The sequence below is a fragment of the Hemiscyllium ocellatum genome, chromosome 21, assembly GCF_020745735.1.
Source record: "Hemiscyllium ocellatum isolate sHemOce1 chromosome 21, sHemOce1.pat.X.cur, whole genome shotgun sequence".
NCBI lineage: Eukaryota > Metazoa > Chordata > Chondrichthyes > Orectolobiformes > Hemiscylliidae > Hemiscyllium > Hemiscyllium ocellatum.
This window is the reverse complement of record NC_083421.1, coordinates 25,783,870-25,800,271: the sequence shown is the minus strand read 5'-3', so window position 1 is coordinate 25,800,271 and position 16,402 is coordinate 25,783,870. Positions and strand designations below refer to the sequence as shown.

General features: G+C 42.7%; 1 protein-coding gene across 2 annotated transcripts in view; it reads right to left on the bottom strand.

Moving 5' to 3' along the window:
- The window catches only part of abca2 (ATP-binding cassette, sub-family A (ABC1), member 2), a 541,802-nt gene extending 539,643 nt beyond the window's left edge, over positions 1 to 2,159 (bottom strand). For both annotated transcript variants that reach the window (XM_060841298.1, XM_060841299.1), the window contains exon 1: positions 1,266 to 2,159. In XM_060841298.1, coding sequence (XP_060697281.1) covers positions 1,266 to 1,331 — 66 coding nt within the window. In that variant the 5' untranslated portion in view covers positions 1,332 to 2,159. The remainder of the gene's footprint in view (positions 1 to 1,265) is intronic.
- Between the last annotated feature and the right edge of the window lie 14,243 nt (positions 2,160 to 16,402).

The window sequence follows — 16,402 nt, the reverse complement described above, 5'->3', positions numbered from 1 at the left end:
ATGTACCCAGTCTTATTGATTAATGAATTGGTTCTTTAAGATTGCATCGCTGCTCCTTTGTTTAACACATATCAAAGCAATTTGTGCCGCTAATGAAGTTTTAAAAAATCTTTTCATATCCCTCCTTGTTCCAAGCTAAAACAGATTGTCAAACAGAAACCCAAGTCAGGCTCAGTGACAAACAGCAATTACAATCTCATGTCCTGAAAAAACACAGAAACTGGTCAGATTCCTTTCTCTGTAGAGATGTAACTTGTCAATACTAAGACAACACTTACAAACCATTACTTTCGAGTACAGCTTTAACTCAACTATCAACTGTTACAAAAGGTAACAGTATGACAACTGCTTGATACAAAACTAGGAATGGGTTAACGCTGAACTCTGAAAGGAAAAATCTCGAAGAGATGGCCATATCACAGTTACCAGTTGATCACAATTACTAGTCAATTCCAGGTACTCTATTGCTCAAAACTATATTCTATTTAAAAAGTCTGGCAACTGGAAGCGCTTTTTAAAAATATTTTAAGTTGAGGGGCAGGGGCAAATGCATTGTACTGCTCGAGTGTTGATGCTGAAGTGCGTAGTAACAGAAGTGTTTCTCCCTGCAGGTAGGCGCTACCACAATATAACCAGCAGCTGGATCTGCACTCCCCAAGCAAACAGGAAGAAACTTCGGGAGGAAGGCAATATAAACTCCTGGATCGAGGAAGGGACATCTGACAGAGTGGAGGGGTTGGGGGGTAATCCTATCTGAGACACTGGGTGGGAGGGTAATCCTGACTGAGGGACTGGAGGGGTGGGGTGGTAATCCTGTCTGAGACACTAGAGGGGTGGGGGTGGGTAATCCTGTCTGAGACACTGGAGGGGTGAATCCTGTCTGACAGGCTGGAGGGGTGGGGGGTGCGAGGGTAATCCTGTTTTACAGACTGGAGGGGTGGGGGGTGCGAGGGTAATCCTGTCTTACAGACTGGAGGGGTGGGGGTTAATCCTGTCTAAGGGACTGGAAGGGTAGGGGGTAATGCTGTCTAAGGGACTAGAGTGAGTGGGGGGTAATCCTGTTTTACAGACTGGAGGGGTGGGGTCTAAGGGACTGGAGGAGTGGGTGGGGGGTAATCCTGTCTGAACAGAAACCCTCCCTCCATCAGCGAGCTGAGCTCTTAGAGCACAGACCAGACCAAATCTCCTGGAGGTTTTACTGATTAAAAAGAAGAAAAAAATAAAAATAGAGGGAGAGAGAAATGGGGGAGACTTAAGTGACTCACCGGGCTCCGGCGTTTCAGGGTGATGTTCTTCCAGAGGAGGAGATGTAGCTGGTGGAGGAAGCCCATGGCTGCTGTGTCTCTCTGAGTCTCTGTGTTTGTGTCTCTCTGAGTGTGTGTCTGTGTGTGTGTGTCTGAGTGTTTGTGTCTCTCTCTGTTTCTGTGTGTGTGTGTGTCTCTCTGTGTGTATGTCTGAGTGTCTGTCTCTGTGTGTGTCTCTCTCTATGTCTGTGTGTGTCTCTCTCTCTATGTCTGTGTGTGTGTGTGTGTGTCTCTCTCTCTGTGTCTGTCTGTCTGTGTGTGTGTGTCTCTCTCTCTGTGTCTGTCTGTCTGTCTGTGTGTGTGTGTCTCTGTCTGTCTGTCTGTGTGTGTGTGTCTCTCTCTCTGTGTGTGTGTGTCTCTCTCTCTGTGTCTGTCTGTCTGTCTGTCTGTCTGTCTGTGTGTGTGTGTGTGTCTCTGTCTGTCTGTCTGTGTGTGTGTGTCTCTCTCTCTGTGTCTGTCTGTCTGTGTGTCTGTGTGTGTGTCTCTGTCTGTCTGTGTGTGTGTCTCTGTCTGTCTGTCTGTGTGTGTGTGTGTGTGTGTGTCTCTCTCTGTGCCTGTGTGAGTGAGAGGCTGCGGACAGCGGAAGGTGAGCAGCGCCTCCCCGCTCACTCTCCGCCCGGACTCCGCTCACTGGAGGCGGTGGCGGTGCTCCCGCAGCCCCGGGGCTGCAACATCCTCAGCATCTCCCCCACCTCCTGCTCCTGCAGCTTTAAACCTCCCCGTGCACCCCCTCCCCAAAAACAAACAAACCAACAAACCGGGGGTGGGGGGGGGAAACAAAGACAACAAGCAGAAGGCAGGCGGCTGCAATGGGACCGCCGCGCGTCCCCGCCAGCGCGCTCGCTCCCGTCTCTGTCCCCTCCACCCCGCCGTCACTCACTGGGGGTGCGCGCCCCCGTCACTCGCTGACGGTCCGCGTTCCCACAGCGCGCGCGCGCGTGCCCCCCGTCATTCCTCGTCCCCGTTGTGCTCGTGCACCCTGGGTCAGGCTCAGCATCTCGGCGAGTGTCGCTTGTTTCTCATCAGAGTGAATTGTTTCCTCTCTGCGTGGTCATGTACGTGTGTGTTTGTGTACACCTCCCAGTGCATTATTCGTGCTCGTATATAGAGAAAAACCTTACATTTATATAGCACCCTTCACAACCCGTTGGCAATCTGTTGGACAGAAAATGAAATACTTTTGAAGTGTACAATTTGGAGGTGCCAGTGTTGGACAAAGTTAAAAATTTGATTGGATTCCCTACAGTGTGGAAACAGGCCCTTCAGCCCAACAAACACCAACCCTGATAAGAGTAACTCACCCCCACTATATTTACCTCTGACTAATCCACCTAGCACTCCAGGTAATCTCACATGGCCTACACATCTTTTGACTATGGGAGGAATCCAGAGCAAACCCACACAGACACAGGGAGAATGTGCAAACTCCACACAGATAGTTGCCCAAGGCAGGATTTGAACCCAAGTCTCTGGCACTGTGAGGCATCAGTACTAACCACTGAGCCACCCTCTCACTGAAAGTTATACATCACCAGGTTATAGTTCAACAGGTTTAATTGGAAGCACTAGCTTTCTGATGACTAGCTCCACGGCCACCTGATGAAGGAGCAGCGCTCCGAAAGCTAGTGCTTCCAAATAAACCTGTTGTACTATAACCTGGTGTTGTGTGATTTTTAATTTTGATTGGTAGTCATTGTTATGATGTAGGAAATACAGCCAGGAATATTGCTCACAGCAAGCTCACAGAAACAAGAACATGGTTATGATCAATAAACGTGTTCTTTTTGCAATTAAGTGATAATGCCTCTGGTCTTGAGAAATATGGCCCTAAGATATTGTAATTTTACTGGAGACAGCAAACAAGACTTTAGTTTAATGTCTTATTTGAAATGCATCAGCCTTAATACTAGCTTAGAATGGGAACTTTGATTTTGGTGCCAAGGTTCTGGAGTGGGACCTGAGCAGAAAATCTTATGACTCAGAGGCAAATGTGCTTCCAAATGAGCTGCAACACATATGTGTGTGCATAGCCTTAAGTGTAAATGTGTTTATACAAGTGCACATCATCGTATATGTCTCAAGTGTTTCTACAAATGTATATATGTGAGCATATGTATGAATGAGCATAATAGAGAACTAGAGTACCCAATAGCGACTACACCTTCACTCACACCACTGTGAGAGAATTAGCAGTTCACAGATAGGTCTTACTGTCCACCAGAAGTCTGCAACTAATGAGTACAATCTTCCTAACATTTCCATCTGCAAAGTAGTTCCAAGATTGACATATGAATACATGAATTAATTATTGTGGCAGAATCAAATTTAATTTCAAAAAATATACTTTGTTCATAACATTTGTAAAAGTATATTACAAAACATTTCAACTTGAAAATTGTAGAAAGGATAATAAATTCAACTCATCTCCGTACAGCATGTTCTATCCTTGGACATCAGAATGCAATTGTAATGTTCTGAATATTTACATATCCATTCAATATCAACCATATAGTCTGAGAGCAAATCATTTCAGATTGAAAATTACAGAAAGTACAGTCAAATTAAACTTATTTCAAATTTTCCAGAAAAAAAAATGAAATGCTGAAAATGCATTGCTGATTAGGCAATATCTGTAAAGATATGTCAAGGTTTTGGGGTGGAAATTGTTCTTCAATTTAAAGTTGCACCCTAAAACAACCACATTTTCTACCTTTCAGCTAAATGAATAGCTGATTTATTCGGAGGTTTCAAATTTTCTCACTGATCCCTACCACTGGCAATTTTGCTTGTTAGCCCTCCAGAGAGGTTTTGAGGGATGATACCATGAACAGATTTAAACAGAGAGGTGAATATTTTCAATTGAAAGTTTTAAATGTAAAATTTAATTAAAACCAGAGTAGTTGATGTAAATTTTATGTGGCTGGCTTTTGTTTGAGATATGATACATAGAACATAGAACATAGAAAAATACAGCGCAGTACAGGCCCTCTGGCCCTCGTTGTTGCACCAACCCAAGCCCACCTAACCTACACTAGCCCACTATCCTCCATATACCTATCCAATGCCCGCTTAAATGCCCATAAAGAGGGAGAGTCCACCACTGGCAGGGCATTACATGAACTCACAACTCGCTGAGTAAAGAATCTACCCCTAACATCTGTCCTATACCTACCACCCCTTAATTTAAAGCTATAAATGCAGCAGAGATTTGGATAAGTTGAAGCTTACAAAGGTTGAGGTTGGATAGTAGACCTGGAGCATATTGGAGTGGGGAAGTCTGTAGTTGACAAAAGTATTCATGAGGGTCTTGCTCAAAGGTAAACTTGCTCTGTGCCAAGGTGAAAGATTTCCTAAGTTCTCCTTTCAATGTTCTTGACTGCATTTTGGCAAGACAAATCAGGTCAGGACTTATACACTTAACAGTTGGTGTCCTGGGGAGTGTTGCTGAGCAAAGAAATATTGGAGTGCAGGGTCATATTTCCTTGAAAGTGGAGTCCCAAATAAACAGGGTAGTGAAGAAGGTGTTTGGTACGCTTGCGTTTATTGGTCAGTGCATTGAATATAGGAGTTGGGAGGTTATGTTGCGGCTGCACAGGACATTGGTTAGGCCACTTTTGGAATATTGTATTCAATTCTTGTCCCCCTGCCATAGGAAAGATGTTGTGAAACTTGAAAGGGCTCAGAAAAGATTTACAAGAATGTTGCCAGGGTTGGAGGGTTTGAGTTACAGAGAGTGGCTGAATAGGCTGGGACTGTTTTCCCTGGAATGTTGGAGACTAAGGAGTGTCTCTGACTATTGTATTCCCAAGTAAGGGCAGCCCCAATGAGATGTCTGTTGAGGATAAGATTGGGGAGGATAGCGTGATTAAGGACTGAAAGCTGCAAGATAATGATTCATATGAGGAGTGATTGTGAACCATAGTCAAAATCACACAGGATACAATATTTGATTTTGATCAGAGTTACTTCATAGCGTCAGAGAGTTGTACAGCACAGAAACAGACCCTTCGGTCCAACTTCTCCATGCTAACCAGATATCCTAAATTAATCTAGTCCCATTAGGCCCAAATCCTTTGGAATTCTTCCTATTCATATACCCATCCAGATGCCTTTTAAATGTAGTAATTGCATCAGCCTCCACCACTTTCTCTATCAGCTCATTCCATACATGCATCACTCTCTACATGAAAAACTTGCCCCTTAGGACACTTCGAAATCTTTCCCCGCTAACCTTAAACTTATGCCTTCTCATTTTGGACTCCCCAGGTAAAAGGCTTTGACTATTCACCCTATCCATGCCCCACACAATTTTATAAATCTCTGTGAGGCCACCCCTTAGCCCTGACCTACCAGGGAAAATAACCCCAGCCTATGCAACCTCTCCCTATAGCTTAAACCCTCCAATCCCGGCAACATCCTTGTAAACCTTTTCTGCAGCCTTTCAAGTTTAACAACATCTTTCCTACAGCAGCCCTGCATCAAGTTAGAAACCCAATGAAGAAAGAAAGACTCTATGTAACAAAGATTTTCATGGTCATGGGTTATTTCAAAGAACTCTCCACCTAGTGAAGTACTTTCAAAGTGGATTCACTGTTGCAAAGTGGGAAACATGCTGCATTTGCACACAGCAAGATTTCATAAGGAGCAATTAGCTAATGGCCAAATCAATGTGTTTGAGTGATGCTGGCTCAGGGATAAATATTGGCCAGAGCCCCAGGGAGAGTGAGCTGGGTGGTATTCAAAACTGTGCAATGGTATAATTTCCAATCGCTTAAGAGGGCCGGAGTTTAACACGGATTTGGGGAAATCGGTCACAAATTTGGAAGGCAACACCACAGTCGAAGAGTTTGAAGGGGTTAAGAAAAAGGTTGGTGGTTGGGTTTGCAAGGAGAGATAAATCAAGTGTTTTGAGGAGGGGATGATGACAGCAACTTTGAAATTGAACATTCCATGTTTTATATGAAGATAATCAATATTTTATTTGTTAAATGTACCCATAGTATTCCTTTTGTGTATCATGATGTAAGATATACTCAGTGAGCCTTAATCTTCTTCTCTGATGTAGCCACCCAGAATTCACACTATGTGGAAGCACACCATTCAGCCCATCAAGTCTACACCAACCCTCCAAAGAGCACCCCACCACCATATCCCTGTATTACTCATGGCTAATCCTCCTAGCCTGCACATTCCTGAACACTATGGACAATTTAGCATGGCCAATTCACCTAACTTGCACATCTTTGGACTGTGGGAGGAAACTGGAGCACCCGGAGGGAATGCACACAGACACAGTGCGAGTGTGCAAACTCCACGCAGATAGTTACTTAAAAGTGGAATCAAACCCAGGTGCCTGGTGTTGTGAGGTAGTAGTGCTAACCACTGAGCCACTATGCTGTCAACATATCTGTTTATTTTTATAAATTATTCCTCTCCATTTTCTCCAAAACGTTGTTGTTATTTGTGGGAGTGTCATCATGGAAAGCAAGAGATTTAAAAGACATATCTTATATCAAGGTAAATGATCCTTAATTTACATTTGAAGAAGTTGCTTTCGAGATTAAACAGATGTTTTAGTTTCTTCTCCAGAAGCATCTTCACTTTCCTTTGTTGCCTGTCAGCTATTCCACTGTTCATTCATAAACAAGAATATTCATGTTGAATCATAGAATACTTACAACACAGAGGAGCTCTCTTGGCCCACTCAAACTGTACCACTTTAATTTGTACTGCAATGAAAAGAAATAGTGAGCTTCCAGAAATTTTTCCAAGATGTGCATTTTCGGAGCATAATCTGAAATTGCTGGTAAAAACTCAGCAGGTCCGGCAGCATCTGGGTTCTGAAGAAGAGTCACTGATACCCAAGACTTTAATTCTGTTTTTTGCCCACAGATGCTGGAAATCAGAAACAAAAACAGAAGTTGCTGGAAAAAGATCAGCAACTCTGGCACATCTGTGGACTGAAAACAGAATTAAGGTCTTGGGTTCCAATCCCCCCTCTTCAGAACCCAGATGCTGCCAGACCTGCTGAGTTTTTTTTTCCCAGCAACTTCCATTTTTGTGTCTGATTTCCAGCATCTGCAGTTTTCTCTTTAGTGCATTTCTGCAGGACTTTCAAGTTCAGATGTTCAATGACAATTTAACTAATACTACTCTCTCGCACAGGTGGATTTGAAAGAATTTTAAAATACATACCAATAATTCAAAAAGTATGAGGAGAACTGAAGGAATCTTTATTAAACACATAACAATTTGTGGTTCTCGATAAAAAGAACAGTCTCAATAGTTGACATATCTTTAGGTGCAGAATAATTTTCCAAGATACAGGCAATTTTAATTTCAATCCAACTGAAATGTCATGAAGATGCCAGAATAGAATGGGATGGCATTTTTTAATTACTTCTTGTTATCCATCTGAAATTCAGGGTGGTTTCAATTTAACTTGTATGAAGCCATTCAAGCACTTCCCATTACTGAACATTATTAAATAATTCCCGCTGGAAAACGCACACACGTCGAATAAGGACAGGTTTAGAGCTGGTCATGATGCTCCTCTATACAATAATCTGATTCAGGTCACATATATGTATTTCTTCCTTGTCAATGAGGTCCAGGAGAAAGTGAGGACTGCAGATGCTGGAGATCAGAGCTGAAAATGTGTTGCTGGAAAAGCGCAGCAGGTCAGGCAGCATCCTAGGAGAAGGAGAATCGACGTTTCGGGCATGAGCCCTTCTTCAGGAATGAGGTCCAGGAAATGCGGGTATGGAGTAATAACCAACTGATGGTTGGTTAGATGCACTGAATGGTATCCTGTTCTGTAACCATTCCATGATTCATTCTATTTGGAACTGAAGATGCCATCAAGAGTGGAAATGAGTGAAGGAGGAAGTGCTTAATTTCTAGTCTCAGCTCTCCAGTAGCAGTTATAGAGACAGAGCGTGGACTGAATGAACCATCACTGTAAACTGTATGTTATTTAAAATAATTGAAATAGCAAATATATACTTCGCCTCAATCAGAGTGTTCTAATTTGGCCTCTACGGTGCAGAAGTAAACAGCAATGATTGCTTCAAGCAACAGCAACTGAAGATAAAAAGATTGTGTCAGGGCAGTATGGTGGCTCAGTGGTTTGTACTGCTACCTAACAGTGCCAGGGATTGGGGTTCAATTACACCCTCAGGTGGCTGCCTGTATAGAATGTGTACATTCTCCCCATGTCTGTATGGGCTTCATCTAAGTGCTCGGTTTCTTCCCACAGTTCAAAAGTTTGTAGGTTAGGTGGATTGCCCGTGGGAAATGCAGTGTTACAGGGACGGTGGGATACCCTTCAAAAGGTTGGTGTTGATTTGCTGGGCTGAATGGCCTGATTCTGCACTGTAGGGATCTATGGAAATAAAGTCTGGATTTTTTGATGGAAAGACAAATGTAAGGTGAGTTTTCAACATTATGAAAAGTATAAGAAAGAAAATGAATGGATATAAATTTTGTTCACAATGGTGAAGGGTTCAAAGAACAAATTACACCTTAAACTTTATATTTTCTTAGTTCATTTTCTTTTAATAGTTTCATCATCAATCCAGAGATACTTTTTCATACCTCTGTTTATCATCACCAAATCTCCTGTGTAACTTTATTTTAACTTTTTTTTCTCCATGACCAAATTACTTGTGTTTTTCCTTAACAAAAAAATTTACAAGCACTGTACACTGGGGGCAGTCAAACAAAAACGGGTGGGGCAAGATGTGACACAGGTAGTAAATTAGAATGGAGTTGGTTGGGGGAAACTTTAAACTTTAAGAAGGTAGAGTTAACAAGGGACATTTGACATCGTAGGTGATGCATAGGCAGAAGTGGGTACTGCAGGTGTTGGAGATTAGAGTCAAGATCAGAGTGGTGCTGGAAAAGCACAGCAGGTCAAGCAGCATCCGAGGAGCAGGAAAATCAACGTTTCGGGCAAAAACCCTTCATCAGAAAAGGGCTTTTGTCCGAAACGTCGATTTTTTTGCTCTTCGGATGCTGACTGACCTGCTGTGCTTTTCCAGCACGACTCTGATCTTGACTCATAGGTGATGCAGTCTAGCTATTAACAAATAACTACAATTCCACATGTTACAAAAAAAGGACCATTAACCATCTATTGATGGAGGACTTTTGGATTACAATTTAGCTCAATGCAAAAAACTAAAAGTAAAAACGATTATTTGGACTTCAAAGATCAATCTTGAATGGACACATTCCTGCATACATGGTATTTTCAGAGTAGTTCAGAAAATGTTTTCAAACTGTTTTCTGTTGGAGAAGTAGTTTACAACTAATTGTATAGTGAGAAAAATATACACAACTGTGATCAATATATTAAACTGAAAGATAGTGATGATATGATACATGAGAATACTTCTCAGTGCGTATGATATTTGAAAAGGAAAAAAACGTAATTACACATGTATCAAATTATCAAGATTTTTTCTGTACAATTTAATGTTTACTGCATCAATTTAGGAAGGGATTAGATTTTGGCAAGAATTGATTCATGGTTTTTAAACCAAAGCGAAGAATCAATAAATTGGCTGTAAGATGGTATTATGCAGCAAACTTGGACAGAAGAAACAGAACAGACAAATTTAAGGTGACTTGATCTCAGCAATAGCTCATATCTAAGAAATAAACCTGCTGTTTTAGTGTAATTTGTCCTGGCACTGATGAAGTATTCAGAGGGATTGGGCGGATTCCTGATTTAGAAACGGGTAGAGGCATGTGGTTTTAGAATTGGAACGAAAAAATGGCACCTTTGGAATCTGTTAGGTGAGGGTCCAGAGGAAAGAAAGAAGTGAAGAAATGTTTCAACAGCCATTAAACTAAAGCACAGACAAGAGATTGCTTATGAACCTCTTCTCAGCAACGTCGTGAACTCCTGGCCTCAAAGCGTACCCAACATGGCAATCTATCGGCCTGACATGGTCTCTCAGCCTAGTGTTGCCTCAGTGTGGACTTCAAGGCTCAAGATAATTCAAGAGCAATCCTCCAGCCTCGAGAGTCTTGAGGTGAAGCCAGAGTGATCTGGAGTCAAGGCCTGGGCGGACTGGAGGGTAGGTGCCAGGCTTGGAAGGGCTGAACATTTTATTTTGTTTTTTTTCTAATTTGTTACTAAGATTTATAATGCTGGACTGCAATGTGAAAAAAGATAGTCTTTGTGATGGAGAGCAATTAGGATTACAAGCTCGGCTCGGGATCAAACAAGGAATCAAGGTTGCAAGTAGTTTGGTTCTCCTTGACTCAATGGAATTACGAGTGGAAAACACAACCTACAGCACGAGCTAAGGGCAATGGTCTTTATCTTCTCAGTTTTTAATTGCAACAGCTCACCAATTGGTTGTTGAACTAGCAGTTCAGAGATAATGAAGGGGTCAAGAGAGGTAGGTGGTGAAGTAGAGCTGGATTTCAGTCAACGTACATGCAAAATAGAAGTTTAGACCCATAAATGATTTTACTAAGCAAACAGGATCCACATTTTATTTGGAAAGTTAACAGAACGATAAGGAAAGAAAGGGCAGTTGACCAATAGGATAGCCCCTCCATAGGAACAGCATAGACATGATGGGTAGAATGATCTCTTTCTGTTCTGGAATCTTCTGTTGTTGAGAATCAGGAGAGGCCAAGGACATATCTCTGAGCATCCAAATTTTAATGCTGCTTGCTTAGAAGCACACGCTGTTGCAGGAGTGGCTGGCTCTGACTGGGTAAGGAATGCACAGTCTCACACAGGGGGAAAGGCAAGAAGAAAGCTCAAAACTACACTGCTGATCACCTTCGCAGATAATATCAGTAGTAACGTCAAATAGGGTAGGGTCGGTGCCGTGTCTGTCCACTTTGTTTATCCTCCAGTCAAATCGCAACCATTCTCTTAAAAGATCTTGGTGCTGAGATCAGAGTAAAAAGAGCTCCATACAATGGCTGAAACATGAAACTACAGCAATAAAAAAATTATATTCAATACTGCACTTCAACATCAAAACACCCCTTCTGGACTCAAAGCATAAATACAATCATCACTATTATCAAAATAACAACTTTAAAAATTGTCCAAATTGAATCCATGCAAAGGGATATTAAAATGAGAATGTTGAACTGAATTGGAACATTAGCCCAGAAGACACATGATCCTGCCACATCTGAACGTTGAACTTTGAAGAATAACTTGAGAAACTTCAGAAATCCTTGAAAGGACACAGCTGGGAAGGAGGCAGATTTAATTTTGATGCTAAAATTTCTTCGGAATGATCTACTCATGGAATGGGTTTCCACTTTAGTGGGGGCAGAAAAATGCTCAGTAATATTTTGCAAACAGCACAACATGACCTCCCAACTCCTGTACTCAACACTCTGGACAATAAAGGAAAGCAAACCAAATACCTTCTTCACTATCCTATCGACCTGTGACTCCACTATCAAGGAACTATGTACCTGCACTCCAAGGTCTCTTTGTTCAACAACACTCCCTAGGACCTTACCATTAAGTGTAAAGTCCTGCTAAGATTTGTTTTCCCAAATGCAGCATCCAGAATATTAAGTTATTAGGTGAAATGGGATAAACTGGTTTCCCTGTTTTATTCACATGACTCCACAATTGGTTGCAACAGGTTAATTTTAAAAAGCTGCCTCCCCTTTTGGATACCTTTCTCCCACATACAAATGTCGTAATTTTGGTTTTAAAAAGGAGCCAATTAATACTTGAATTAAAAAGATAAAATCATTATATTGATTACTGATTAGGAGAAGAAATACTAACAGATACACAAGAAGTGGAAACATAAAGGTAAAAGTAAAAGGAGAGATAACATAGACCAGCTCTGAATTGTTTGTGAAGAGCAGGTAAGATGATATTGTGGCTGTAATTGTGCTGTAAAGCTAACATTGATATCAACTATTGAACAGTTGATTTGTGGGATTCTTGGTTTTGTAGCCAGACTGAAACTCCTATAATTCTGATTCCTTTCCTAACTGGTTTACAGCGCTCTGAGTGGGAGATACCCTTCTTCTTTGCTTTATCTGCAGCGTAGGGGTGCTAATGACTGATATCAATCTGCAACTTTCTAGCTTATTAAACATTGTCAAGTGGACAGCAGTCTAATAATAACACACAAATTCATGATACAACTCTGTTGCATATATTCCCGGAAGAGGAAACTTATTTGCAAGTGGCAACCGCTGAATTTGCACATGTTGACATTTGGGCGCTGTAATGGTTCTCTTTTAAAAACACACACATTTTGGAATGAAGGGCTAAAAATACCCGTGGTTTTTGTGTTTTGTGCCTGCCATCATAATAGGAGGCCCAATCAAAAACATAGCAGCTACCTGGACAGCTTGAAGCCTCACGCCATATAAAGCCCAAAGGGGTCAGGTATCTCACTCTGAGAACAGGGCGCCACCAGGACTGCTGGCCACTGCCGGTACTACAGGGATAAATGTTGAAACCGCAGAGAGACAGGATGAGGGTAGCAGGAATGGTCACAGCTAATGGGCTTTCACCCAGCCCTGTCACCTAAAGTTGAGTCCCTCAGTCGGACACAGAGCAGCTGAGAAGGAGAGAACATTTTCTCCCTGATTAAGTTCCAGGAAAACCTAACAGTTTGCTCTTGCTGGTGAGTTCCTGCCAATAGCTGTTAAAATTCCAGTCGGAGGAGACCTTTAAGTGGCTTTTAGGTGGCTACAGAAAGGCATGAAATTGTTTCTGGGCTGCAAGGCTGCCCTCATCCATCCCACCTGGAGCTTGATCAGCAGCATGATCTGTACCACTCCCCCCCCCACCCCCCCACACCCCCCCACACGCCCAGCCTCACACCTGCTCATGCCTACACCCCAAACAAAACCTACAGGCCCACCTCCTATAAATATCACCCTATTTTAAGATGGTCCAGATGGTATTGTATTTGATTGCATCCAAGTGAATAACGGGACAGATTTTATTCTCAGGAGTTGGAGATAATAGCACTTGCTGTCAGTTCTGTGGAAATTCAATGTAGGTGAGTGACTTGCAACAAATTACTAAAGTCCAAAGTTGCTGTCTGCATTGTCCTGCTTGACGGTTAGTTTTGCAAAACACACTGCCTCATAACAGGAAAGTGGTAAATAGGTTGAAGTTGCTTTATTTACACAGAAGATGCAAATAATTTCAGATGTCTGACTCAAGAGGACCCAGCTATTTCTGGTACATGTTATGCAGACTAACATAAAGGAAACTACATAAACCACAAATCAGTAAATGTCATTACCATTAGCATTTTATTATTGTTGGAAATTTTAAAAATGCAGAATTAAAATAAAACTGTCCTCAGTGTCATTATTCTCCCCCTCTTTATTTGTTATTCTTTAGCTTACTCCATGAAGAATGTACTGATTTAACTTCCTTCTCAGTCCCTCCCCTTTCACAAACTATCAATCTTATTGGTTAAGGAGATCGACAATTGCTTACCCCATTCATTCAGGTCCCAGATTACCAATTACCCTGGGACAAAGTGAGGACTGCAGATGCTGGAGATCAGAGCTGAAAATGTGTTGCTGGAAAAGCGCAGCAGGTCAGGCAGCATCCCAGGAGCAGAAGGATCGACGTTTCAGGCACGAGCCTTTCCTGGTGCTTTAAGCAACTTGTTACTTTCAAACTTATTCAAACAAAGTCAAGTCTGATGGGCAATACATGCCACAATGTGCCTTGCTATGACAAACTATGGCCCACTGTGATTTGTTTGGTTAAATACAAAGTTGTGTAACTCTGTTTCCAAATGTGCCACAGGAACGTCTGTATTATGCAAGTAGTTGTTGCAAGAAATTCTCAAACTAAAACAAGTAATATCAACCACCATTGTGGATAGACACAGTGTTAGTTTGATACATGGACTGTAATGCAGGAGTGAGTTATGTGATAATTCTGGATATTTATGTATGACCCTGTAGGGAGGGAACTTAGCCCCACCCTCAGGGCTTGTGAGAGATGTGGCAAGATAGAGTAATAGTTGGGTGAGGTGGCCCTACAGAGATGCTTGCACTCCCCTCAACACCTCACCAATGAAGCCCTGGATTGGAGCCTTTCCGTTCAGGTGTGTAAGTGATCAGTGACCAATCACATGAGGGTCTCAATCCTCCAGCTCCACAATGACCTTCTGTCCTGGTGGAAAGGAAAGGGGCTGGCTCTCCGACTGGGTAAACAGGCCGACCTGCCTGACGGGTTGTGGGAGGGGGAAGTGTCTCCGATGGCCCACCTTCCCTCTGACTATCCCCAACACTCCTCTCTCTGGGACCCCCCTCCTCCCCCCACCCCACCCCCACCCTCTGTGAAGCTCGCTGTTGGATATCCTGAGGAGTAGATTTTCAAAGGGAGACAAAGTTTGGGAGAAGATTTGTAGCTCGGGTGCTTGTCATTGTGGTTCTGTTCGCCGAGTTGGGAATTTGTGTTGCAGACGTTTCGTCCCCTGTCTAGGTGACATCCTCAGTGCTTGGGAGCCTCTTGTGAAGTGCTTCTGTGATCTTTCCTCAGGCATTTATAGTGGTTTGAATCTGCCGCTTCCGGTTGTCAGTTCCAGCTGTCCGCTGCAGTGGTCGGTATATTGGGTCCAGGTCAATGTGCTTATTGATTGAATCTGTGGATGAGTGCCATGACTCTAGGAATTCCCTGGCTGTTCTCTGTTTGGCTTGTCCTATAATAGTAGTGTTGTCCCAGTCGAATTCATGTTGCTTGTCATCTGCGTGTGTGGTTACTAAGGATAGCTGGTCGTGTCGTTTTGTGGCTAGTTGGTGTTCATGGATGCGGATCGTTAGCTGTCTTCCTGTTTGCCCTGTGTGGTGTTTGAAAAACACACACAAAAGACGTTGCATCAAGACACTATTCAAAAGGGCCACAACACACTGCAGTCCACTAGAACTGCAAAAAGAGGAAGAAGAACAATGTATTCGCCAAAAACAGATACCCCCGCAATTTCATCAACAGATGCCTAAGGGAAAGACAACGGAACGAGGACATGCCGCAACGCAAAGGACTAGCCACACTACCGTACATCAGGAGCATTTCTGAACTGACAGCCAGACTACTGCGACCACTAGGACTCATAACAGCACACAAACCAACAGCCACTCTCAGACAACAACTCACCAGAACGAAGGACCCGATACCCAGCATGAGCAAAACCAACATAGTGTACAAAATCCCATGCAAGGACTGCACAAAACACTACATAGGACAAACATCCACAGATTCAATCAATAAGCACATCGACCTGGACCCAATATACCGACCACTGCAGCGGACAGCTGGAACTGACAACTGGAAGCGGCAGATTCAAACCACTACAAATGCCGGAGGAAAGATCACAGAAGCGCTTCACAGGAGGCTCCCAAGCACTGAGGATGTCACCTAGACAGGGAACGAAACGTCTGCAACACAAATTTCAAAGGGAGACCTGCCATTGCCAGAATACTCCCATATTCAGCCCCTAATGTGGTGATAGGACAAGTTTTCTCAGTCAACAGACCTGCCTCCATATCTTGCTCCAGTAAGGAAAATTGCAGCTGTAGTTCCGAGATCATAAAGGAATTCAAGAACAAAATATACCCCTCTTTCTTTAAAAAGAAAGTCTCAATATCGATGTATCTGTTACAATTCTTAAGCTGTTATGTCTGGTGTGTTAGGTCGAAAGAAAATTAATAATTAACTTTTACAGATTGAGTAAAAACCCTGAAGAGGTTTTACAGCATGTTATAGCAAGAACATTAATCATGGGATCATTGAGGTGATAGAATCTGGTGTCTCTTCACTAAGCTACAGCAGTACACTGCTGTCAGGATTGGATCTGACTGTGCCATTGCTCCAACTCAGCTTTCTGATTCTGCAGCTTGTGTTTCTCTTCCAATCCCTCTGTGCACCCATCCTCCCCCAGTCTGTCAGCTTCCTGTTGTGGCCACTCGACTTGGCTTCTTACGCGTTATCTTTCCTCTTTGACATAATCCAGCATTTATCACAGCGTGTCATTCATTCCCCAACAGTGTTGAGTTGCACTTACAGTTCCCTATTTTGCTGCCTGAACTCAGCAATGTCAGTGTTGTTTCCC